At 46.0% G+C, this 27978-nt stretch overlaps 1 protein-coding gene across 3 annotated transcripts in view; it reads left to right on the forward strand.

Moving 5' to 3' along the window:
- Positions 1 to 27978, forward strand: part of STXBP5L (syntaxin binding protein 5L) — a 208141-nt gene that overhangs the window by 85556 nt on the left and 94607 nt on the right. For all 3 annotated transcript variants that reach the window (XM_066599260.1, XM_066599261.1, XM_066599262.1), the window contains 5 exons: positions 11836 to 11970; positions 18038 to 18101; positions 25058 to 25141; positions 27224 to 27347; positions 27501 to 27579. In XM_066599260.1, coding sequence (XP_066455357.1) covers positions 11836 to 11970; positions 18038 to 18101; positions 25058 to 25141; positions 27224 to 27347; positions 27501 to 27579 — 486 coding nt within the window. The remainder of the gene's footprint in view (positions 1 to 11835; positions 11971 to 18037; positions 18102 to 25057; positions 25142 to 27223; positions 27348 to 27500; positions 27580 to 27978) is intronic.

The following is a 27978-nucleotide window of genomic DNA, read 5'->3' on the forward strand; positions in this document are numbered from 1 at the left end:
TGGGGTCTGGTAACCTGAACAAACAGCATCGCTAAGTTATATTGCAAGGGGTGCGTTATGGCCCCTAGTTCGGTGTAAATGCATGCACAGACTAAATGACGAATGATAATTCGTTCTCTTGCTGTTCATCTTTTATTTTAGTCATTCACTTTTTATGCATGCATATCAGCTCGTGTAAACAGGCAGTCATTCATCTGTGAACGACTGCCTGTTTACCGTGAATGGACGCTGGCGGCCGGCAATGATCCCCGACCCACTCCACCTTTATTCACTCAGAGATAATCGTTGCTATGTAAAACCACAGGAACGATCATTGCTGGGACGACCGGCTGGGTATGTGCGCCCGACAGGTCGTCCCGTGTAAAATGGCCCTTAGCTTGGTATATAGATGGCACTTCTCAGAATTCAAATCGCCAGTGCAAACTGTGTGCAGACACTGAACAAGCAGGGCATTTTGGTAGAGTTCTGCTACTAGTGATTTCCAAAATAAAGGGTTCAGGGTGCAGTATAGCTAAGATGTCAGTCATTCACAACCTCCTTGTTCAGCTATACAGTACAGCGTGGATTGGAACGTTGTGCCATTCTCTTAACTTTGCACTTGTGAAATCTCAGAAAGTGCAAAGACAGTGCCGATATCCTTCAGGCCCTGTATGATTTATCGTGGAATTCAGAGGATCTTGGCTCACAGAGCTGTCACCAATGCTTTTATATGGTGGAGTTCCCCTTTAAGCCCCTTTTCTAGCAAATCTATTCTGAGCCATGGCTGCAGGAATTAAAAATCCTTCAATCTTCATTCTGAGACCTGAGGAGCTGTTGTCAGACTCTTAAGGATGTGAATCAGTTTTGAATGGCGCAACAACACAGAAGTAACGGAGGCAATATGCACTTGATGAATGTTCTCGTACTCTGCCCCGCAATTATGTCAGCGGACGCAGACGGGTAAAGTAGAGGGAGCCATCAGGCCGGGCTCTGATTAGCTCTTCCCCGAGGAGCAGCCGTGACTGGATGTTATAGAACATATGACAGATAAAGCGAGAAGCGCACACTCTTGTCAGGAAACTCAGCGCCCCCATAAAGTTATCAGAGGCTGAAGTGTTCTGTACATGGCAGCCGGTGCAGGGTATGATGAGTTCCAGCTCTGTGAAGACCTGGCGTATACAACGTGAGAGCAGCAAATGGAATCATCGGCTCTCATGGGGACAGAAATGAGAGCGTTTCATCATACGCCCATCCCGCTGTCTCTGCCGCCGTCTCCCGGGGGGCAGACATTGGATACAGACTAAAATATTACATTGTACGTGGTCTGATTGTGGAGAGATAGGGAGCGAGAGCTAGAAAACTTCATCAAAGAGGACCTCTGTGTGTCAGTAAATAATTGTATTCCTCGTGATGTGACTATTCTGGAGTATTATTTCTCAGAACTTCGCATTGTGCTGTTCCTCTGTTATTCCTCCAGGAAATGTAAGAATAAATTGACAACTGGGTATTTCCAGTTGGGTGTTGTATCCTTGTACAGTTTCAGTGTCCAATAAGTGCTGACAGTGCCGGACTGTGCAGGCCACACCCCTTTGACAGTTATAATGATATTCATTCATAGATTTCCAGGAGTAATAACAGAGGAACGGTTCAATGTAGAGTTCTAAGAAAAGATGCAGCTGAAATGTTGTACTATACAAGTATTTACTGAAACAGACATGCCAGGAGAGATGACAGATCCTATTTGAAGGGGTTTTCCTGGACAAAAAATATAATGGGCAGAGAATGTATTAAAATACAAAAGTAAGCCAAACTTTCCTCCCAAGGTGTTACCCACTCCTTAACTACTGATGATCTATCATCATGGTTGATAGGCGGGAGTCTGCTGGTCAGGACCTTGACAATCAGCTGTTCGCTGGACTGCTGTCAGTGTGTACAGAACCGGAATCTGACTAGATTTGGCAGCGGTCCAGGTTGGTAATACAGTCACTGTTCCCACTGAACTCAATGGAAGCTGTGCCTGCAATACCAATGTGGGCTGCTGCACTACTAAGAGTTGTCTGCTTCCAGCTCTATATGCAATGACAGCCTGACAAACAGCTGATCAACTATTGATGATTTACTGTATCCTGAGGATGACAGCTCAGCTTCCCTGACTGTAAACATATGGTCTTTAGCTTATTTAGTAGCGTGTAGAGGTTACCGATTGTTACACTGTCCTCCCAGCTGGCAGAGATGGTACTGGTTCTAGCTGATCGCGTGATGCTGTGCTGATGCATCAAAGGATTGCTAGCCCAGCATAGAAAATAAAGATGGAAGAAATTTGAAAGGCAAAATGGTGTCTGATGAGCATCAGACAGGAGGCTGCACTGCAGGGAAGTGATTGCAATATATATAGGAGTGTGACAGACAATCAGGTGAGGGGTACAGGAATTGAAAATGTGTTTTCAGTGTAGTGGCCCTCTAAGCACCAGTCTCCACCTGCTCATACAAGGTGTAGTTTCTATTTTCTCTTTTTAAGCTAGCCTGAAGACGGACCCTACCCTACTGTATAACCTGCAGTAAATTGCAGCCGTAGTGAGGTTTCCATCCCTTTGCCCCCACCAAACCATGTTGCTTTCTGGTGTGTTCTTTCCAACCTTTCTTAATAGCTAGTGGGCCATCTGTCAAGGAAACCAAGCGTAATTATAAAGGTAGCGGTTGTCAGAGAGAACCCAAAGTTCCTCTGCAGAAGATACTAGTACCGTGTTTCCCCGATAGTAAGGCACCCCCGATTGTAAAACGTATCGGGGGTTTCAGGGGGGTCGGCCAATGTAAGCCGTACCCCGAAAGTAAGACATATGTCTTTCTTTCGGGGCAACACGGGGGTATTGCCGCCTCCCTCTCATCTAGCTGCGCGCCGCCTCCTGCCCACGTCCGCACCGTCCCCCTCTCCATACGTCGCCGCGTCTGCCACCTCCCTCTGATCTTAATGAGCGCCGCCTCCTGCCCACTTCCGCGCCGCCCCCCCTCCATACGTCACCGCGTCTGCCGCCTTTGTCTGATCCAAATGAGCGCCGCCTCCTGCCCACTTCCGCGCCGCCCCCCCTCCATACGTCACCGCGTCTGCCGCCTTTGTCTGATCGGATTTTTTTCCAATATAAGACACACCCCGAAAGTAAGACATAGTGGGGCTTTTGGGGATAAAAAGAAAGTAAGACACTGTCTTACTTTCGGGGAAACACGGTATTAGATATGGCCAGGGGCGTAACTATAGAGGATGCAGGGGATGCAGTTGCACCCGGGCCCAGGAGCCTTAGGGGGCCCATAAGGCCTCTCTTCTCCATATAGGGAACCCAGTACTATGAGTAAAGCATTATAGTTGGGGCCCTGTTACAAGTTTTGCATCGGAGCCCGGGAGCTTCAAGTTACGCCTCTGGATATGGCATATGAGAGGTATAACTTATTCCTCTGGAAAGAGTTTAAGGGGTTTTCTATTTTTTATATAAAAAGTAAAGCTCATCATGAAAAGTTCATTAGTATTTTTTCAGCATGATTTGATAGAGTTTACATTGTATAATTGGTGCTGGAACAGCAAGGCTTACTGGAGCGCAGTAGACCTATTCCTGCAGTACCCTGCATGCTATTATGTCTGGTATTGCAGTGTAAGGGGGTGTATGGTTTATCACTGTTTAATGATGGTATAATGTTTTCTTTGTAATGGTACTGTCTTCTTCAGAGGGGGTGGGAACGGAGGAACAGAGCTGAGTAGGAAGTAAGAAGAGACATGAAGTAGTTGAAAGAGGTGCTTGGTGCAGGGCAGAGGTTGAAGCAGGAGTCTCTCCTGGTGTACTGCAGTGTTTCGCAGATATAAACCTAAGGATGGTTTCCTCCAAGAGAAAGCAATACAGCCATCAAGAAACTTGCCGAGTCTGCAGAAAGCAACTAGGCTGTGGACAGAGGAAGAAGGTAGTCTCTCCGGGTCTGTGCTACAGGCCTGTAACAAATGTCTTATGGGCAGTTTACCTCTGATGAACAAGGAAAGGAGTGCTGAATACTGAAGTCAAGTGGTTCCTCCTCTCCGACCACACTAAACCTGCTCCAGTTGTTACAGCGGTGCTGTTGTATCTTGACGCCACCAGAAGTTAGGGGTTTGGCAGGGCTTAGATAGAGGAACGCCCCTGTCACACCCCTAGCTTCTGATTGTCTGGCGACCCAGCACAGCTCAGAGGGCAGACAGCAGCATGGAAGGCGTTTTGCCGTGAGATGGAGGATTAGGGTTAGGGGTAGTTTCAGTGTTAGTTCCATGTGAGTGCCAACCGGCATTTACATGAAAGCATTGACACCTAATTATGTAAGCCTGACTGTGAAACTACCCCTAACCCTAACCATGCATCCCAGAGCAAAAGTCACTGCACACTCCTCGGACCTCCCCCTGCATTCAGAAACCCCCGGCAGCCTGCGCCGCCACCAGCACCTTGCCACCCGTGTGAGGTAATGTCCCCTGATGTCTGAAGGCTACACCATCGTGGCGGCCGCTGCGCTGTCTGCTAATGGGGCAGAGCTACTTGCTACTGAGCCAGAAAGGTGGGTGGGTGGGGGGAAGCGGGTGAGTCACTGCAGCCAGGAGGGGCTGCATGCCTTAAGCAGAGAGAGCAGGAGGCGAGGAAAATCCATATTGCTGCCCTTACTCACTGCTGTCGCCGGGGAAAACTCAGTGCAGGCCACCAGAATACACAGCGCCGAAGGGTTGAGTGCAGCCTATCAGTGGCGCGCCCGAGTGGTGAGTGCAACCAATCAGCCACTGGGGGCCTGACTTGCTTGTCAAGCTCCCTAACTCTTACCTACACCCACCCATTTCCGGTGGCGTCAAGGTACAATAGTACCTGTTATAGCTATCCCACACTAGCGAGCCTAAAGACTGTTTAGGAGACAATTATCATTTATTGCTGATCCTGGTCTCTGATTAACAATGTTCATATGGACTCTTGAACTTTATTAACAGACTGAGATCCCCCAGATTACCAGATCATAAATTACCATGTTCCATGTTTGTTCAGCAATGGCAACTACTCCACCCTATGTCCATCAGGCTAACATCAACCTAAAAAACTGTGAAAGGACCGAACCCGCTGCCTGCAGTCCCTTATAGCAGCTCAGCCCGCTTAGCCCTGCATACATGACATGCTTCTTCGTTTTGCTGTTTGATGAGGGTCTTAAGATTTAGACCCCACTAATCATACACTAGCTGCTTATCCTAAGGAAAATCCTAGAAAGCTATCCTAAGAGTCTGGACCCGTATTCATGATGTGTCCAATCTGGTCCTGCTTTGGCATAGTATTTATACAGCAGTCGCATGCTAAGGAAACAGCGCAGAATAGTAACACGCTACAGCTCACATCATCCTCATTACTTCGGTGGATCCTAGGTGAAAAGCCACGGATTAGCTCCAAATTCCTGGTTCAGCTGTAGATTTTCTGAAACGTTCACAGAAGATTTAACTATGGCAAATCCATGCGAACTTGGCCTAAGACTCTGACTATAATGGGAATCGTTCCAATGAAAAGGATAAAGAATTGCTATTTCTGCAGCTGCAGGGTATGTTACTATGGCCTCTCCACTACTGCATAGTCATCATCAGCAGAGATTCACATCTGACACCTGTGAGACAGACGCTGGAGTAGAGCGCTCATCATCTGACGTGTGGAGGTGGCTCTGTAGTATTCACAAGCCGTGATTCCGCATATTAGTCCTCATCAATGCTGCAACACTCCGGTTCTGGACTGTGATCTCCGGCGGTCAGGCTGTCGCTGCATCACAAGGATCTGGACTGATGCTCAGCTGTTGTGCGATCCCTAAATTTGCAGCTTTATGGCTCTGATTCCTTCATGTTAATGCTCTTGTTTTCATGTGCTGCACCGTTCCGCATAATGAGGTCATCGGCACGTTCCCATTACCTCCTGTCTCTCTCCACTTTGATTTGCTGGCCATATGCCCAGATCTTAGTGTGACAGCAAGTAAACTGAGTGAACTGGCTCCATTCCCTGTACAGACTGCAGGGTGGCTGGGAGTGTGCCTGGAGGTAGCCGGATAACAGAGTGTGATAGCAGGCAGGCAGTGAAAGGCTTCATTGTGCCCCTCTTATATATACACTGAAGACCTCGGTACTGCAGATTCCAGAGATCACGGAATACAGAGATGGTGACGGGTGGCTCAAGCTCTCCATACATTTTAGCTGTCGACTGATCCCCTATCTATCCTTGAACGCTTGGCTATCCATGTGTATGGAATGGGGTGAGGCAAGTAAGCTGTTGCCAGACTCCTCTGGCAGTAGCCTATCTCACCAATAACAAAAGGATTTGGCATCCAGCAGTTTGATCCTTCTGTCTTCTGCTATCAGAGGAGTGAGGCCTCAGTCCCAATACACATGAGAAGCTAATATATATAATATATCCTGAATTATGCTCTACTGGAGTCATTGTGGCGTACATTACATTACTTATCCCGTACTAATCATGAATTACATCTTGTATTACTATGCTTCAGAGCTGCACTCACTGTTTTGGTGGAGTCACTGTGTTCGTTGCACTGTCTACATTATTCTGTACTAATCCTGGCTTACAGCCTGTACTATACTCCAGAGCTGCATTCGCTATTCTGTTGGGGAAGTCACTGGGAATCGTAAGCGGAAGCCAGAATAACTATACACAGACAGCTGTTTCGGGTTAATTGCCCCCTCATCAGTGTACAGCAGGTTTTTGTTCCTTAAGGAGAGCACCTAGAAGATTAGTGAGGAGACTTGTAAGATCATCCATGCTCCTCTGGGAAATATGCAAATAGGAGATTGAATAATACCTCTGCAGCACCACCTATTGGAAGGCAGCATTCCTGCAAGTCAATGTTAGACTCTTTAAACAAGTCTTGTAACAATAACTAGGAATTGTAAGCCAAAGCCAGAAATCATCCACAGACAGCTTACATGAGATACAGTGTATAGTATTGTAATCATCCATGTAGCTGGCATGTGAAAGCATGTTTCCCGAGCATCCACGCTACACCTCTGGGTGACATCTAATTAGTTAGAATTTACAGCCCGGAGCCTGACGCTCGCTTCATTAACAGTTATCATTATGTGTGTAGTCAGGAGATAGATGAGAGATGTAGCACTGGAGTATAATAACCCTATTATATCACCACCTTGCCCTCATTAAAGCACGTTCTATAATGATATTTGGTGTGATTAGAAGTAGCACTGTGAAGCGTTAATCTCACACGCTGGATCCATTGCACAATGCACAAACACCCAGCTGCCAAATGTAATAAAAGAGGCAACTTATCCGTGTCCAGACGGGAGAGGAGTTGGCAGCTCCTGCTTTTATTCACCTTACTTCCTTATCCGTGTTTACTTCTCTTTTGTTTTGTCGTTAGTCGTCTGTTCTAAATCCTACTCCTTGTAATGAACTGCTAGAAGTGAAGAGGCCTTTACATGTGTCAAAGTAGAAGAAACTAATCGCCGTGGCTCCTGGGTCTCTGACACTTCCTTTCTGTAATTTAGTATAAAAAAACACTGTAAAGGAAAGCTTGTATGTATCAATCAATCTGATCACAGGAAAGCAACCCCTCGTGTGGATCCATCCTCCATCCACACCATGCCTGGGATCGGTTGTACAATCTTCTGTGAGGGGGATGGTGGAATTGGGGCTGCAGAGCATGGAGGACTCACAAAGAGTAGCATAAGTGCTCTCAGCTACACTCAGATTTCCCCCCTTTGGTGAGACTCCCCTTCCCTCTCAGTCCACCTTTCACACATTTATAAATACCCTGTGTACATATAGATTGAATCAAAGCCTAAAGGCCCCTTATACGGGACGATTGTCCCGGCAATAATCGCTCCTGTGCTTTCACGCATGAGAAGGGATCACTCAGCAAATGGACGCTGAGCGCCCCTGAGATCGCTCCAGCCGCCCGCCTCCATTCACAGTAAACAGGCAGTTGATCCCAGATGAACGACTGCCTGTTTACACTGGGTGAATGCCGTCTAATTTTTATGCCTGCAGAAGCTGAGCGGCAAACTAATTATCACTCGTCATTCAGTCACTGCTGGCATCTGCACTGAACCATTACCGTTCAGACTTCTGCGATCCAGTGAGAATCCGAATGACTATTGTACAGTGCAGGGGGGTCATAACGTCAAAGATGAAGTGGACGTTGCACTCCATGCGGAAAAACCTAGGTGCTGACGTCAACCTCCTCTTTATTTTCCATCAGCAGAGTAGTGAGTGCAGCTCTGGAGTATAATAGAATGTTTACATGTAGCTGAGAATTCTGCAAGCATTTCTGCAAAAGACACGGACTCAAAATCAGCTGCGTTTCTCCAGCATTTCCACTAAATATACCCTAAATATTACACAGAATGTTACTCAGGAACAGTATGAGTAATGCTGTGTATGGACGGTGACTCCAGTATAAGTAATGCTATGTATGGACGGTGACTCCGGTATAAGTAATGCTGTGTATGGACAGTGACTCAGGTATAAGTAATGCTGTGTATGGACTGTGACTCCAGTATAAGTAATGCTGTGTATGGACGGTGACTCCAGTATAAGTAATGCTCTGTATGGACGGTGACTCCAGTATAAGTAATGCTGTGTATGGACGGTGACTCCGGTATAAGTAATGCTGTGTATGGACGGTGACTCCAGTATAAGTAATGCTGTGTATGGACAGTGACTCCAGTATAAGTAATGCTGTGTATGGACAGTGACTCCAGTATAAGTAATGCTATGTATGGACAGTGACTCCAGTATAAGTAATGCTGTGTATGGACAGTGACTCCAGTATAAGTAATGCTATGTATGGACGGTGACTCCAGTATAAGTAATGCTATGTATGGACGGTGACTCCAGTATAAGTAATGCTGTGTATGGACGGTGACTCCAGTATGAGTAATGCTGTGTATGGACGGTGACTCCAGTATAAGTAATGCTCTGTATGGACGGTGACTCCAGTATAAGTAATGCTCTGTATGGACGGTGACTCCGGTATAAGTAATGCTGTGTATGGACGGTGACTCCGGTATAAGTAATGCTGTGTATGGACGGTGACTCCGGTATAAGTAATGCTCTGTATGGACGGTGACTCCGGTATAAGTAATGCTCTGTATGGACGGTGACTCCAGTATAAGTAATGCTGTGTATGGACAGTGACTCCAGTATAAGTAATGCTGTGTATGGACGGTGACTCCAGTATAAGTAATGCTGTGTATGGACGGTGACTCCAGTATAAGTAATGCTGTGTATGGACGGTGACTCCAGTATAAGTAATGCTGTGTATGGACGGTGACTCCAGTATAAGTAATGCTGTGTATGGACGGTGACTCCAGTATAAGTAATGCTGTGTATGGACGGTGACTCCAGTATAAGTAATGCTGTGTATGGACGGTGACTCCAGTATAAGTAATGCTGTGTATGGACGGTGACTCCAGTATAAGTAATGCTGTGTATGGACGGTGACTCCAGTATAAGTAATGCTGTGTATGGACAGTGACTCCAGTATGAGTAATGCTGTGTATGGACGGTGACTCCGGTATAAGTAATGCTGTGTATGGACGGTGACTCCGGTATAAGTAATGCTGTGTATGGACGGTGACTCCGGTATGAGTAATGCTGTGTATGGACGGTGACTCCAGTATAAGTAATGCTGTGTATGGACAGTGACTCCGGTATAAGTAATGCTGTGTATGGACGGTGACTCCGGTATAAGTAATGCTGTGTATGGACGGTGACTCCGGTATAAGTAATGCTGTGTATGGACGGTGACTCCGGTATAAGTAATGCTGTGTATGGACGGTGACTCCGGTATAAGTAATGCTGTGTATGGACTGTGACTCCGGTATAAGTAATGCTGTGTATGGACGGTGACTCCAGTATGAGTAATGCTGTGTATGGACGGTGACTCCAGTATAAGTAATGCTGTGTATGGACAGTGACTCCGGTATAAGTAATGCTGTGTATGGACGGTGACTCCGGTATAAGTAATGCTGTGTATGGACGGTGACTCCGGTATAAGTAATGCTGTGTATGGACGGTGACTCCGGTATAAGTAATGCTGTGTATGGACGGTGACTCCGGTATAAGTAATGCTGTGTATGGACTGTGACTCCGGTATAAGTAATGCTGTGTATGGACGGTGACTCCAGTATAAGTAATGCTGTGTATGGACGGTGACTCCAGTATAAGTAATGCTATGTATGGACGGTGACTCCAGTATAAGTAATGCTATGTATGGACGGTGACTCCAGTATAAGTAATGCTGTGTATGGACGGTGACTCCAGTATAAGTAATGCTGTGTATGGACGGTGACTCCACTCTTTAGGTAGTTTATTCTATAGTGTAGATTGGTGCTCAGAGGTGAACACGCAGTGGGGTTTTGCACACTCTGAAGGTGGTGCTACAGTTTTACTGCCTACCGTTGGTAGAGGGAACATATCAGGTCCCTTAGTCTACCCTCTCTAAGGACAGCATAATGCTGTGACAAACACTCATTTTAGCAGTCTGTCACTTAGGAGTTAATGTAGTCTGATTTCAGAGAATTTATATATTAAACTGTGCAAAAAAGAGAAAAACTTGTAAATAAGCAATTGGAGGGCAGCTGGCATATTACGTACCCCGGACTCCTCTCTAGCAGCGCTGGTCGTCTGGTTTAACATGTACCGTAAGAGGCCTTTTACACTGAACCATGTCACCTAGATGGCGAGTGCGGACCACTGAGATCGGATTAGGGGACGACATATTGTTCATATGATAGCTTGTCCCCATAGATTTTTTATTTTTTTTTAATTTTTTTGTAGTACATTCTCTGTATATACGGGGAATGTGCTGCCGACAATGATACTGCGTAAAGGAGGCAATTGCCCGACGAAAAACATATTCACATGGGCCCAATTTATCAAGCAATTGCACATTCTTGCTGGTAATCTACCCGTGTAAAAGGTCCTTTTAGTTCTCTAAAATTGCTTCTCATTAAGGCTACATTCACTCGGGCAAGCGCAATGTCAATGCGCAATTTTTCATAGCGATGCAAAGTGTTTTTGACTAAAAATTGCATCGCATTTATGAAATTGCAATCTTCACGCATGTGAAAAGATTACAAGTATTTCCTATTGACTTCAGTGGGAAACATTGCATCACACTCGCATTGGTTCATCGAGCGCTGGCTCTGATTGGCTGAGCTGCGGCACTCAAGAATAAATCACAGCCAGCGCTTCCTGGAGGCGGGGATTTTGAACCTTCAATCCAGGAAGCGCTGACAGAAGACTTCAAACAAGTGCCGGAGCTGCAGAGGAGGTGTGCGGCGGACCCCCCAACGGCTGTTAGGGGATGCATTTGGGTTTTTTAATGCAGCTAGGGATTATTTTAGGGCTTTTAGAGTAGGATTTCCTACTCTAAAAGTTGCACCGCACGCAAACCGCGTTTTTGCAACACATAGGAAGGTTTCATAGGGAAACGTGGGCTACAAAACCTCGCAAATCGCAGCAATATTTAGCAACCCACGTTTCTTGCAATGTAGCAGCCTACAAAACATCGCTAATGTGAAGGAACCCATTGAGAAGCACCGGCTCCACATACATGCGATCTGTCGCATCGTGAGAAAATCGTGCAATTTTTGTCGGCTGTGTGAAACTGGCCTTAAGCAACTTATCTGCCTGTATAAACTGTCTTCATGAGCGAACTCTGTCAATCGTCAAACGATTTCTCGCTCCATGTAAAAGGAGCCTTAGTTATACAGCTAGGGGGTCAGACGTACCGTATGTCGGGTTCTGTGTAATGATGGATGCTTCATGATATCTTGTGACTAACCAACATTGTGGCCTCTTTCAGGATTACGTGCTGCCATCTGCCTTTCCAGAGTAAGTGGCTTTATGTCGGGACGGAGAGAGGGAACACGCACATTGTAAATATTTTATCCTTCGTTCTTTCTGGATATGTGGTTATGTGGAACAAGGCAATAGAACTGTGAGTACAACCATCCCATAATAGCATCATCACCATTAATATGAATTAGAGGACACATCCAGGTTTACTCCATAAATGAATCATTGTCACTTAATGGGCTCATCCAGTGTTCTGTCAACAAAGCTTAAAGGCTACCGACTCCTTTGGGAGCTATTTTTTTTTTTCACTTAAATGCATGTATTTTGGACTGACAATAATTTTTGCAATAGGGTGTAATTAAAAATGTTGCTGTGTTTTGGCTTCTGCAGCTTTTACATACCCCTGTGCATTAGCTGCCGACTGAGTCTCAATAGGATATCTGTTAGTGTGCCGGACTGACCGCTTAGTTTCCCTCTGCTCTCTCCTCTCCTGAATGTTCTTATCAGCTAATTTATTACCTCAACCAAGTTTATCTTTGTTGTGATCTGAAATCAGCTAATAAGAACATTCAGGAGAGGAGCTGAAACCCAAGCCTTCCTTTCAGTCTCACTGATGAATTTCCTATTGAGACTCAGTCTGCAGATACTGTATACAGTGATAAGCAGAAGCTGCAGAAACAAAGCAAAACTTTAAGTAAATCGTATTGCGAAATCATTGTCAGTCCAAAATACACACATTTAAGTGAAAAAAAATTGCCTCAAAGGTATCCATAGCCATTAGGCCGAATGCACACTGCCGGTTCGGATTCCGCATGCGGGATCCCGCAGCAGAATCAGACCCGGTGCGGAAACATCTGAACACTTTTTCCATAACTTGGATGCTCAACCATAAATCCATATAACTCCCCTTCCCAGGGTTCAGCTTTCCCAGTGGTTGAACATCAACCTATGTAATACATGTTACCTAACCATCTTCTGGCAGGAATATCACTTAAATCAATATATTCAGTTGTGCAACTTTGTAATCTACTACTCGGCATAGTTAATGTCTCTGCTTGCTGTCAGCGAGTGGAAAAATCTTGTTTATATCAAAAGGTTGAAAACCTCTATTGTACCAGTCCTTCTCACAGATGGTTTGTTTCATTGTGCGCAATGTTCCATTTTCTGCCAGCTCACTCTTCTGCCCTCTGCACTGTGGATAATTAGGTTGAACACGTTGCAGACACATATACCATATTCATGAAACATTTGGACGCCATTTTTAAATGTTTTCCTGGCAACAGATTGTCGTCAAAATGGCAATTTTTTTTAAAGGGGTACCCAATAATGTAGTAAAGCTGACATCAAAAGCAGTAAAGAATCTGATGTACTCCTCACAGTCTGGAGATGAATTTGCAAGTGTGCCACGTCTTACGGCTGTCGCATCCTTGGATATATTAGTAGAATGAACCACGGGTCTACAAAACTGGCGCAAAGTCTCCCATTCTACTGAAAATGATCACATTATGAAAGCTCCTAACATCTGTGCTCCTGACGTACACTGCTGAGAACTCATGGTGCATTGATTATTATAAATTGAATTATAATGAATGGGGTCTAAGCAATGTTCTTTTTTGCAATGAAATTCCTCTAAAGCAGCTCTGACTCTACGACCGCCTTCACACAGACAGTAAATGCTGCGGAATTTCCGCTAGTGGAATCGCTGCAGAAATTCCGCAGTGTTCACAGTACCAGCCATGTAGAGTAGATTCCAGAAATCTCCTTAACTCTTTTCAATCCAATGTCGGGCCTGCTCCAACATCATCATTTTCCTCCACAGCTCCGATGTCGGGACAGGCCCGACACTGCAGTGCAGGAGTGCATCTGTACCCAATCATCAGACACATTGGCTGCAGATGTACTCCTGCACTGATCCTCATCAAGGACCACCGAGGAGAAGGCAGAGAGGGTTAAAAACCCATTCTGCCTTCTCCTTTACACATTACATAGCGCTCAATTAGCGCTATGTAATGCAGAGAGATTCCGTCCGGCGATCACGTGACCGCCGGTGTAACCTGACCCCCAGCTGTCACATGAACGCCGAGCCGGGAGCCTGAAGGGAGAATGCAGAAGTATTACTTGCCCGGCGATCATGTGAGCGCTGGGTGCCACCTGGCCCCAGCTGTCACATGATCGCCGGGTCGGGAGCCTGAAGGGAGAATGCGGAAGTATTACTTCTGCATTCTGCCCGGCGATCAGGTGATCGCTGGGTGCCACCTGACCCCAGCGATCACATGATCGCCGAGACGGGAGGCTGAAGGGAGAATGCGGAAGTAATACTTCCGCATTCCCCAGACGGTGAGGTGACCACCTGCACCCTCCTGAACTCTGTCAGATCAGAAGGGTGAAGGGAAAATTTATTTTTTCTCATCCATTCTCCCCAGCTCCAATTTATTTGGAGCTGGGAAAAATGGATGAGAAAAAATAAATGGATTGGAAAGGGTTAACACGGTGAGATTTTCCGTGATGAATCCACATTGCGCTGTCAAACATTGTGACATGCATTTAAAAATGCCGCTCAAAACCGTGGTGAAAATGCTGTGATTTCGATCGTCCTTTTCTGAATGCACATGTGAGAGTGGCATAAGAGTAGGCTGAGGAATTAAAACCCACAGCCCTTCTCTATGAATGGTTGAAGCAGTATTCACAGGTTTTCTTGATCAGTAGGAGGAGGCAAGACTTCTCTATGAGTGGTATGGGGAGAAAGCAGGGCTCTTAGGATTTCAGCATCAGTGCATTGGAAAACCGAAAACTTTTGAGTCCTATGAGTGGGAGGCGGAAACAGGACTCAGACTTTCTCTATAAATCGTTGAGGAAGTAGGACTTCCCAGTCTTTCTTTATGAGTAGAAGGAGGAATCAGGATTCACAGGCTTTCTCTGAGTGGGAGGAGAAAGCAGGACTCAAAGGAAATAAGACTCACAGGCTTTCTCTATGAGTGGTTGAAGAAGCAGGACTTATAGACGTTCTGTGTCAGGAGAAGGCAGGACTCACAGGCTTTCTCTATGAGTAGAAGGTAGAAGTAGGACTCACAGGCTTTCTCTGAGTGGGAGGAGGAAGCAGGACTCACAGGCTTTCTCTATGAGAAGGAGGAGGAAGCAGGACTCACAGGCTTTCTCTATGAGAAGGAGGAGGAAGCAGGACTCACAGGCTTTCTCTATGAGTGGTTGAAGAAGCAGGACTTACAGACTTCTGTGTCAGGAGAAGGCAAGACTCACAGGCTTTCTCTATGAGTAGAAGGTAGAAGCAGGACTCACAGGCTTTGTCTATGAGTAGAAGGTAGAAGCAGGACTCACAGGCTTTCTTTGAGTGGGAGGAGGAAGCAGGATTCACAGGCTGGCCGGTAGCTGGCACATCACAGAGCCGAAGCCGCGGGAGCAGGAGAGACCCGCACTGGTCCCTGCAGGGGCGCAGGTGGGGTCCAGCTGCGAGAATTCTCGCAGCAGGGTCCGACCCGGCCATCTGCAGCCGGCCTATGAGTGGGAGGAGGAAGCAGGACCTACAGGCTTTCCCTATGAGTGGGAGGAGGAAGCAGGACTCATGGGCTCTCTGGGTGGGAGGAGGAAGCAGGACTCTCAGGCTTTCTTTATGAGTGGAAGGAGGAAGCAGGACCTACAGGCTTTCTGTTGGAACAATTAGCCTGTTCCATATGTAAATATCCCAGGGCTCAGCCCCTCCCTTTCTGTGCTTTCAGATACAGACCTGACAGATCTATTTTAATCCTGCTCCCAGGAGTCCGGGGATCCTGTTAATCCAACATGCGTCAGATTTTGAATTAGTGAGAAATGACTTGACTAGTGTCTGTTAGTCCCTGAAGGCCGCTAAGACATCGGCATGCTGCTCCAACACTGCTGGAGGCCTATACAGAAGATGTCCCTTTACTGGCATCCTGCAGTGTAAATTCATGGACATCAGTAGGGGATGGCAGCAAATAATGCTCAAATCAATTCTCCCATTGTGTTCCCATCAGATGGATAGATGTGCTCATCTGCAGTCATGTCAGTCACAATCCAGCTGTCAAATCCTGATTCTTCTTTCCCCCACTCGCACATCAGATTGCTGTTGACATATCCCACCAGCGTTACCCTAGGTATCCTGTATTCTCCTTTTCCATTCAGATTACATTCACTACCGTGCACATTTATGACAGAATTGGAGTAATTTGTCACCATGTGATTTTTTATTTTTTTTCCATTGTACTGTCACCATACAATCTATAACAAATGCAATGAACTGAGTGAGGTCTTAGATCCCCATACTCCTGATCTGCGCCCCATTAAAGTGAAATGCCGCAGCCTTTACCAGCCTTGTTTTATATTGTGGCATTTAGGAAATGAATACAAATCTGCCGGCTCTGCAATTACTACAGTGATACGTTTTCTCTCCCACACCGAGGAAGGCATAAATCACTTGTGACCTTTCCTTACAGACTCCAGTCCGCACTTCTGCGCTACTCCTCATTCACGTCTCTTGCACCCTACATATCTTGTGTTCTCTTCCCGCTGCATGTCCTCACATCTATGGAGTATGAAGTGCAGTTATTACTGTTGTAATTGTGCAAGATTTGATGTTGCCACTTATATTCTGTCTCCTCAGTTCTTTACCCTCACTAGTAAGCATCATACATGCTTATGTTATTGCCTGATAACACTGTTACAAGGATATGTAAAAATCATCATTCTAACTAATACTCCCCATACTCTAACCCTGCCACTCCATCCCAACCCACTCCCCTACTAGGTGTCTCCATGCACCTTCTGGGTGTACTCATTAAGGAGAGACGACACTCCTTCCAACCCACGTCACAGGCCTCTCACCGGCCAAGCCAGAAGCCTACTGCACACTGATGAGGCGCAATCCCCCTGAAACAGCTGTCTGTGTATGGTTTTCTGGCTTGGTTTCCTATTCCCAATCTTTGTTTTAAAGACGTGTTGCATTGATTTTGAAGAAATGTTGCCATTCAATAGGTGGCGCTGCAGAGGTATTGTTTCATCTTCCTTATTTGCATATATTACCCAGAGGAGCAAGCATGGCCTTGTAAGTCACTCACCTTCTGTGTGTCTCCACACCACTTCTGGGTGCTCTCCTTGGGAAGAGACGACACCCTCCCCCTTCCCCCCCCCCCCCCCCATTTCTGAAACTGCTGTGGTAAAATGAAAGCTGCTCTTTGATTGGTTGCTTTTAGAATCAAAGATAAAAGAGCGTGTTTTGGGGGGTCCGCAGATCAGAGAACTGAAACGTGACAAAAGATTGGGGGTCACCCATTCAAAGACATTGCATCCTTTTCCTAATGGAAAAAGCTACAATGTAGCCACTGCTTCATGCTTCCTCTAAGGAGATTCTCACCATAATACTGCTGACAGTTAATTGATTTTGCAGTTGGAACACATGAATACATTTCAGGGTCTTTTCGCTGCTTCACTTGGTGGGTTGAGTTGATGTGGGCACACTAGAGGCTAACTCCTGTCACGTTTAGGGGCACCAGTGTCAGCGTACCATATATTCTCATGTAATTGCTCAATAAAATTGTGTCTTCTACTTTGATTTTCTTTTTGACATTTTCATGCAATTTAATTAGATGTAAATGGGAATAAGATAATATGGGAGTGGAGCTCGTAGGCTTAACCATTTAGGATTTTGACCAATCGTGTTCTTGGTTTCTCAGCAGTGAATGTGAGGTCACATTATGGGCTTTCCAGAATTGGATAACTATAGCTTCTTTCTCCCAGAACAGCTCTACTTCTCTCCATGGGTTGTTTGTGGTATTGCAGTGCAACCCTATTCACTTCTCAAGGTTGACCTGCAACATTAGATGCAACCAGGAACAGTGCTGGCCTTAGGTTAGATGGCACCTTGTGCAGAATTTTTTTTGATTCTCCCTGCCATAAGGAAAAGACTATATATATTGCACTGATAGACACTCTGCCTGTATTCTACTTGCGCATAAAGCAGCAAGATACCAACATATATACCCACACCAGAACAGCTTGGTGAATAAATACTGCACCAGAACCAAGCTCATAACATAAATACAGCACTAGAACCAAGCTCAGTACATAAAAACAGTACCAGAACCAAGCTCCTAATATAAATACAGTAGCAGAACTAAGCAATTGTGTCGTGGGGGCACCAATGAGCTGACAGTGTCAGTGACTCTCTGTTTTCCTACCAGATCAACCAAGACTCACCCGGGGCCAGTTGTACATTTAAGTGACACCCCACGAGATGAAGGCAAGGTAAGATGCTCCAGTCTTATAAAATGTGCCACACCAACAGGCTGAACTAGATGGACATTGTCTTCATTCAGCCTAACATATTATGTTACTATGTATATACGTGTGTGTGTGTGTGTGTGTGTGTATATATATATATATATATATATATATATATATATATATATATATATATATATATATATATAGTGTGTGTGTATATGTATGTATATATGTATGTATGTATATATATATATATATATATATATATATATATATATATATATATATATATATATATATATATATATACACACACACACGTATATACATAGTAACATAATATGTTAGGCACACACATACACATACACACACACACACACACACACACGTAGTGCCTTGGCATACGAGCGTATTTTGTTCCGTGACAGAGCTCTCAACCCAAAACACTTGTATGTCAAATCACTTTTCCCCATTAAAAAATTAATTTTAACGACATTAATGCGTTCCGGATGGGGAAACTAAGTACACAACATGTAAAAAAAACAAACATCAATACTCGCCTACCGCGTTCTGGTCCTCGCGATGGTCTGGGGCACTGCTGCAGGCTGCCACATCCTTCTCCACGCCAACAGAGCATCATTGAATGGCTGTGATTGGTTAGTCCAGCGCCGACTTTCATTGGCTGCCTCGGCACTGGATTAACCAATCAGAGCATTAGTTTGCTGGAGGCGGGGGGTATTCAAGTCCCGATTCCAGGTAAAAAATGCTCTGTCGGCGTGGAGCAGCATGTGGCAGCCTGCAGCAGTGCCATATACCATCGCGAGCATCGGAACGCTGGTGGTAGGTGAGTATTAGTATAAATAAATAAGCTGGTTAGTATTACCATATTTAGTTACTCCTTTCTATGTGAAACTTCTTGAGTCCTCCTTCTCAGGTGGGTCATGTGATCTCATTCTGACTACCTGAGATTTACTAGGCTTTATGCTCCTCTCAAAAAGTCAGTTGCTCAGTCAGCAGAATTCCTCTGTGATGATCCCTACCACAAAGCTCTTTAGAGGAGAACGCAAACTTTTATTACAGTTTCTGCTGATGATTAGAGGCTCCTGTCACACAGTTACAATGGAGGAAATCACAGCTCAGCCTCCTAACTATATAGTTATGGTCTGTAGTTTATAGGTGAATATAGAAGGTAATGATAATCACACTGTGTCCCAGCAGGCAGAGATAGCTGTTCATGTGATGTGTGGAGGCATCATGGGTTTGACAGCATAGAATAGTGAAAGAGAATGCTATGACAAATCACAAGATCAAGATGGTGTCTGATGCTTATCAGACAGGGGGCTGCTCTGCATGAAAGTGACTGCACTATACGTAAGACACCCAAAGTGTCACAGGCAATCAAGTGAGGGGGGCAGGGATGGAAAAATGTATTTTTGCTAGAGTAGCCCTTTAACCTCTTGCAGTGGCAGCTTCCACCAATGATGAACTGATTATAACACAAGGATCTAAGGGTCCACCCATAAAAAGTTGTTAGTTGGCACTTTTAGGGTTACTGGCCCCTTACTATAATTGAGCTATATCACTTTTCCTATTCTGCACTGTGGATGACCTCTAAAGGCCACTTTACTTAGGATGCCTGTTGGGTGCATAGGTTCTTCAGAGAATGCAGGCAGAGCGGCTGGAGATCTCCTCCGGAGGGCTGTCTCCATTCACTGCAAACAGGCAGTCGTTCATAGATAAACATCTGCCTGTTTACACGGGCCGATAGTCGCTTCGTTAAAAACCAAGTGACTTCAGCAAGTGAGCAATTTCTCTGTTCATTTCCCTGTTGGTGACCGCGTGCACATGGGATGACTATCGCCGAATTCACGGTTTCAAGCGATAATTCGGGCTATAATCTCACCTTGTAAAGGTACCTTAATGCTGCATTTCTGCAGAAATCAGGATACACAGTATACATTGTATAATAATCTATACCTAGCCTTTCCCACAATCCTCCACACCGTGTCTCGCCCTTGAATCAGTCACCCTCTCTACATTTCAGCTGAGTTACACCATCCTTCAGTCATATCCAGAGCTGCATTCACAATTCTGCTAAATTGTGTTTTATGCTACAAAAATATCCTAATTCGCAATAATGCAGTTCCATCGTGTCTTATGCTCCAGTCACATCCACAGCTGTATTCACAGTTTTGTAGTTAGACCATGTCTGCAGTCACATCTAAAGCTGTCACAATTATACAGTATCTGCTCCTTTGCCGAAGAGTAGTGCAGCAATATTAGATGATAGGAGTAATCTAGATAATCTTGTTGATGTGTTAGTTATACAGTATGTTAGATATTTTAACTACCTGTAACCTTTCCCAGTGTGTGGAGATTCCTGGGTTTTGGGCAGAGATGTAAGGAGATGAAATAATAATTCAGAGTGACTGCATAATCCACTTGATACATTGTAACGTCACAGCAGCTGTATGATCATTATTCTTCTATTGTTCAGAGTCCATCCCTCTCATTGGTTCATCTCCCTAATAGTTTAGCATAGACTTCTTTACTGCACCTATTGACCCTTGAAGGATTAGTGCTCCTCTTCCTGTCACCAGTACTGTCCAGATGATTGACGTTGTGCTGATCTCTGCTTTACCTCTGTCCAGATGATTGACATTGCGTGGGTTAATCTCTGCTTTATCCTGGTCCAGATGAATGACATTGTTCTGGTTAATCTCTGCTTTACCTGGTCTAGATGACTGACATTGCACAGGGTAATCTCCGCAGTACTGCAGTCCAGATGATTGACAGGGTGTTATCTCTGTTCTACCCATGTCCAAGTGACTGACACTGTGCTGGGTTATCTCTACAGTACTCTAGTCCAGATGACGGACACTGTGCTGGGTTATCTCTGCTCTACCCATGTCCAGATGACTGACACTGTGCTGGGTTATCTCTGCTCTACCCTTGTCCAGATGACTGACACTGTGCTGGGTTATCTCTGCTCTACCCTTGTCCAGATGACTGACACTGTGCTGGGTTATCTCTGCTCTACCCATGTCCAGATGACTGACACTGTGCTGGGTTAGCTCTGCTCTACCCATGTCCAGATGACTGACACTGTGCTGGGTTATCTCTGCTCTACCCTTGTCCAGATGACTGACACTGTGCTGGGTTATCTCTGCTCTACCCATGTCCAGATGACTGACACTGTGCTGGGTTATCTCTGCTCTACCCATGTCCAGATGACTGACACTGTGCTGGGTTATCTCTGCTCTACCCTTGTCCAGATGACTGACACTGTGCTGAGTTAGCTGTGCTCTACCCATGTCCAGATGACTGACGCTGTGCTGGGTTAGCTCTGCTCTACCCTTTTCCAGGTGACTAACACTGTGCCGGGTTGGCTCTGCTCTACCTTTGTCCAGATGACTGACACTGTGCGGGTTAGCTCTGTTCTACCCATTCCCAGATGACTGGCACGGTGCTGGGTTAGCTCTGCTCTACCCATCTCCAGATGACTGACACTGTGCGGGTTAGCTCTGCTCTACCCATTCCCAGATGACTGACACTGTGCTGGGTTAGCTCTGCTCTACCCATCTCTAGATGACTGACGCTGTGCTGGGTTAGCTCTGCTCTACCCATCTCCAGATGACTGACACTGTGCTGGGTTAGCTCTGCTCTACCCATTCCCAGATGACTGACACTGTGCGGGTTAGCTCTGCTCTACCCATGTCCAGATGACTGACACTGTGCTGAGTTAGCTGTGCTCTACCCATGTCCAGGTGACTAACACTGTGCCGGGTTAGCTCTGCTCTACCTTTGTCCAGATGACTGACACTGTGCGGGTTAGCTCTGCTCTACCCATTCCCAGATGACTGACACTGTGCTGGGTTAGCTCTGCTCTACCCATCTCTAGATGACTGACGCTGTGCTGGGTTAGCTCTGCTCTACCCATCTCCAGATGACTGACACTGTGCTGGGTTAGCTCTGCTCTACCCATTCCCAGATGACTGACACTGTGCGGGTTAGCTCTGCTCTACCCATGTCCAGATGACTGACACTGTGCTGGGTTAGCTCTGCTCTACCCATCTCCAGATGACTGACACTGTGCTGGGTTATCTCTGCTCTACCCATCTCCAGATGACTGACACTGTGCGGGTTAGCTCTGCTCTACCCATTCCCAGATGACTGAAACTGTGCTGGGTTAGCTCTGCTCTACCCTTATTCAGATGACTGACACTGTGCTGGGTTAGCTCTGCTCTACCCTTGTCCAGATGACTGACGCTGTGCTCGGTTATCTCTGCAGTACTCTAGTCCAGATGATGGACACTGTGCTTGGTTATCTCTGCTCTACCTATGTCCAGATGACTGACGCTGTGCTGGGTTATCTCTGCTCTACCCATGTCCAGATGACTGACACTGTGCTGGGTTATCTCTGCTCTACCCATGTCCAGATGACTGACGCTGTGCTGGGTTAGCTCTGCTCTACCCTTTTCCAGGTGACTAACACTGTGCCGGGTTAGCTCTGCTCTACCTTTGTCCAGATGACTGACACTGTGCGGGTTAGCTCTGCTCTACCCATTCCCAGATGACTGACACTGTGCTGGGTTAGCTCTGCTCTACCCATGTCCAGATGACTGACACTGTGCGGGTTAGCTCTGCTCTACCTTTGTCCAGATGACTGACACTGCGCTGGGTTAGCTCTGCTCTACCCATTCCCAGATGACTGACACTGTGCTGGGTTAGCTCTGCTCTACCCATCTCCAGATGACTGACACTGTGCTGGGTTAGCTCTGCTCTACCCATCTCCAGATGACTGACACTGTGCGGGTTAGCTCTGCTCTATTCTTGTCCAGATGACTGACACTGTGCGGGTTAGCTCTGCTCTACCCATTCCCAGATGACTGACACTGTGCTGGGTTAGCTCTGCTCTACCCTTGTTCAGATGACTGACACTGTGCTGGGTTAGCTCTGCTCTACCCATTCCCAGATGACTGAAACTGTGCTGGGTTAGCTCTGCTCTACCCATTCCCAGATGACTGACACTGTGCTGGGTTAGCTCTGCTCTATTCTTGTCCAGATGACTGACACTGTGCGGGTTAGCTCTGCTCTACCCATTCCCAGATGACTGAAACTGTGCTGGGTTAGCTCTGCTCTACCCTTATTCAGATGACTGACACTGTGCTGGGTTAGCTCTGCTCTACCCATTCCCAGATGACTGACACTGTGCTGGGTTAGCTCTGCTCTATTCTTGTCCAGATGACTGATGCTGTGCTGAGTTAGCTGTGCTCTACCCATGTCCAGATGACTGACACTGTGCTGAGTTAGCTGTGCTCTACCCATGTCCAGATGACTGACACTGTGCTGATTTAGCTGTGCTCTACCCATGTCCAGATGACTGACACTGTGCTGGGTTATTTATGGACTAGAGTAAAACAGAGATTACCCATCAAAATGTCAGGTAACTGACATTTTGCTGTTATGTACAACTTCTATACAAAGGGTTTACCAAGCCAAATGCATCTCAAAATCTTCTGAACTGACTGTGTAGAATTAGCACTGTGCTTCATGCCGGATAGCGAAGCAACTTTACTAAAGGGCCGGTCCAGTCTTAATCTAAAGTATGCTAAAGTAAAATGCTCCTTAGTTATGAGAGGCCATTGTCTCTCTTTGGCTTTCTTAGTGCCAGAATGTATTACAGAAAGGTAAATATAAAAACAAACAATCACTGAAAACAGCCATATACTTATTTACACAGGAGGGCAAACATGTGCCAATCACACCTGTGCAGAACACCAATGAGACAGCCACTCACACAACCGCCTATATAGAGGGGGGTGGCTGCTTGGTGTATACTCCTGCACAGAGTACATACAAAGTGTCAGACCATCCTGATACATGTCGTGCACCATGCAAACAAGCAACCTATTAATGACGCCATAATAGTTCATCGGGCTGCCCTGCACCTTCAAAAGAGAACCACATTGGTACTGTCACCCTTGGTTCCCCCGGTGTTTAAAGCCGCACTGCATGTGAATAATACGTAATAAATGTGAGGTATTAGTTGGATTTTGTCCAAAATACTTGAGCTCACAAGCCAATCGTCAAGCCCCCTCGCGTTTTGTGAGTCCCTACATTATTATAAATGTATTACAGAAAGGGAAATATAAAAAAACAAATCACTGAAAAGTGTCATATACTTTCTGACACAGGAGGGCAAACATGTGCACCAACCTCAGCATGCAGGCTGCCATACTGCCAAATGAGGGAGCCAATTACACCTGTGGAGGACACCGATGAGAGCCTGTGCGCCAGAAAGTTAAATTCATGCCAGCCATAGTTTTTTTGCTATAATTTATATAAATTTCTGGCCTACATTACAGTAAATCTATCAAGGCATGGAACGCCCCGCCCCTCCGCTGACCGCTGCCCTTGTTTTGAAAGTTGTCAAGAACAGCTTTAAATCGAAAAATAACAAATTTTTGCACCAATACAGTATGCACTAAAATTAGTTTTTCTTTATTGCTAGAAAACTGGTGCAAAGCAATTCATAGATTCCAACCTTTGTGCTTCAATTCCTCTTCATTTTCAAGAGTTCAACTTGCTGCCAACAAATTGAAATCATGTTTACATCTAGAGGTTTAAAATCTGTAGGTAGACGACCCAAGCCTTCTCACAACTGAGGGATTGTTACAATTCTATCCAGTGTAGACAATCTTCTGTGAAGTAAACACCCTGGACTCCAGACTGATACATTGGAATAAACTGTCAGCACAGGGAAAAGATTTGTGCTGCTGAGGTGTTTACTTCACAGAGGATTTCCTAGACTGGATACAATTGTAACAATCCCTCAGCTGGGAGAATGTAAGGGAGCACATTGTCTGCACAGTGGATCTGCACCATGGGCGTCCATGAATCCTGGAGTCACCACTGCCCTGGGGTTTGTTTGCTACAGTGCGTTGTTGTCAGTGATCGGCGTGTTTCTTTTCCAGTTGCTCATAGGTTATGAAAGCGGCACAATTGTACTGTGGGACCTGAGATCTAAAAGAGCCGATGTCCGATTCTATTATGACGAGGTAAGTGTCACTCAGTGCAACCTGTGACTCTCCTACTGACTTTTTTTATTTTTCGATCGGCCCCCAATTTTAAATTTTTTTTATTTATTTATTTTTTTTTATGAAACGGGTGTTCTTATTTTTTCATAATTTTTTTTTTCTGATAGTTTGTTTAATAAATCATTTTGACCTCAAAAACTGTAATCCTCTAATGCATGGCGATGCCAAATATGTATTTACATTGTGTAACGCATAACATCGCTATAGTACTATAAACAAAGACTATAGTTATACATGTATCTCCTTCCCTTTACTTCAACCACAGCCCCTGTACATGACAAGAATCCTCCAGTAGATAGAACTTGGGTAGAACAAGCAAAAATTGGTGTTATTGTATGTATAAAGTAACATATAAAGTGCAAGCACCTACGCATATGCAGAACATGTTCATGTCACTCAGGATGTCTAAAATTTAGTGCATTTAGGTTCAGAGATGTATGCAAGATTTTTTGGGGGGAGCAGGGGTGTTTTTTGATCTTTATACTTGTGATTTATTTTTTATAATTTTATTTATACTTTTACCTCTCTCCTTCCTTCCCTTCTCTCTCGCCCTTCCTCCTTTCTCTCTCGCCCTTCCTCCTTTCTCTCTCGCCCTTCCTCCTTTCTCTCTCGCCCTTCCTCCTTTCTCTCTCGCCCTTCCTCCTTTCTCTCTCGCCCTTCCTTCCCTTCTCTCTCGCCCTTCCTCCTTTCTCTCTCGCCCTTCCTTCCCTTCTCTCTCGCCCTTCCTTTCCCTTCTCTCTCGCCCTTCCTTTCCCTTCTCTCTCGCCCTTCCTTTCCCTTCTCTCTCGCCCTTCCTTTCCCTTCTCTCTCGCCCTTCCTTTCCCTTCTCTCTCGCCCTTTCTTTCCTTTCTCTCTCGCCCTTTCTTTCCCTTCTCTCTCGCCCTTTCTTTCCCTTCTCTCTCGCCCTTTCTTTCCCTTCTCTCTCGCCCTTCCTTTCCCTTCTCTCTCGCCCTTCCTTTCCCTTCTCTCTCGCCCTTCCTTTCCCTTCTCTCTCGCCCTTCCTTTCCCTTCTCTCTCGCCCTTCCTTTCCCTTCTCTCTCGCCCTTCCTTTCCCTTCTCTCTCGCCCTTCCTTTCCCTTCTCTCTCGCCCTTCCTTTCCCTTCTCTCTCGCCCTTCCTTTCCCTTCTCTCTCGCCCTTCCTTTCCCTTCTCTCTCGCCCTTCCTTTCCCTTCTCTCTCGCCCTTCCTTTCCCTTCTCTCTCGCCCTTCCTTTCCCTTCTCTCTCGCCCTTCCTTTCCCTTCTCTCTCGCCCTTCCTTTCCCTTCTCTCTCGCCCTTCCTTTCCCTTCTCTCTCGCCCTTCCTTTCCCTTCTCTCTCGCCCTTCCTTTCCCTTCTCTCTCGCCCTTCCTTTCCCTTCTCTCTCGCCCTTCCTTTCCCTTCTCTCTCGCCCTTCCTTTCCCTTCTCTCTCGCCCTTCCTTTCCCTTCTCTCTCGCCCTTCCTTTCCCTTCTCTCTCGCCCTTCCTTTCCCTTCTCTCTCGCCCTTCCTTTCCCTTCTCTCTCGCCCTTCCTTTCCCTTCTCTCTCGCCCTTCCTTTCCCTTCTCTCTCGCCCTTCCTTTCCCTTCTCTCTCGCCCTTCCTTTCCCTTCTCTCTCGCCCTTCCTTTCCCTTCTCTCTCGCCCTTCCTTTCCCTTCTCTCGCGCCCTTCCTTTCCCTTCTCTCGCGCCCTTCCTTTCCCTTCTCTCGCGCCCTTCCTTTCCCTTCTCTCGCGCCCTTCCTTTCCCCTCTCTCGCGCCCTTCCTTTCCCCTCTCTCGCGCCCTTCCTTTCCCCTCTCTCGCGCCCTTCCTTTCCCCTCTCTCGCGCCCTTCCTTTCCCCTCTCTCGCGCCCTTCCTTTCCCCTCTCTCGCGCCCTTCCTTTCCCCTCTCTCGCGCCCTTTCTTCCTTCCTGTTTTAAAAGCATATTATATGACTAATATACACAGATATGCAGACATGCCTTGGCATAAAAACACCTAGCAGGAGAGTAGTTACAGTAACTGAACCACATATGTGTATCCTGCGTGATATGTATCCTGGACGTGATATCAATGTGTTTTCATTTATAGGCGATTCACTCTATAGGCTGGCACCATGAAGGACGGCAGTTCATGTGCAGCCATTCAGATGGCAGTCTCACTGTGTGGAACTTAAAGAACCCAGCTAAACCCTTCCAAGTCACCATTCCCCATGGTAAGATGTCACCATGGCTCTAGACCCTAAACCCGTTCTCTCCCAACTTGTGGCTGCCTAGCTGTTGCAAAACTACAACTCCCAATATACTGTCAGGGCATGTTGAAAGTTGTTGAGTACCAGGCATTATGAAATGTGTCTGTTGTTCCATAGGGAAAAGTCAAAGAGATGGAAGGAAACATGAATCATGTAAACCCATATTAAAAGTGGAATACAGGACATGTAAAAACAGGTAAGGCTGCGGCTCGGCTGCGCTGGGGCATGGTCTGCATACATCAGATAGGAGATATTTTTTAACATTTGTGTTGCTGCAATAAAACACTTGGTTGCCAAAGTATGTGCTCCTTTTAAATGAGTGATCTTTCTGCATCGGGTCGAGCACTTGTGATTGGCCGTGACCTGTAGCATATAGTCAGTGCTGGCAGTACCCATGGTGGCTGCATACACAGCTCAGCTTGTCAGTCACCGGTTACATAAGAAAGATTATTTTTAACGCCTTTCTTGCTTTGGCTCTGATGTATTCATGTGTTGGGCCCAGCTCTGACCTGTGGCTTTCACATCTTGGTTCCTTAAAGTGAATGTTTTCCATCATTGACGAGGTGAAGTGGCCGCACTGTGTAGTATTTGTAGC

This window comes from Eleutherodactylus coqui, chromosome 4 (assembly GCF_035609145.1).
Source record: "Eleutherodactylus coqui strain aEleCoq1 chromosome 4, aEleCoq1.hap1, whole genome shotgun sequence".
In the NCBI taxonomy this organism is placed as follows: domain Eukaryota; kingdom Metazoa; phylum Chordata; class Amphibia; order Anura; family Eleutherodactylidae; genus Eleutherodactylus; species Eleutherodactylus coqui.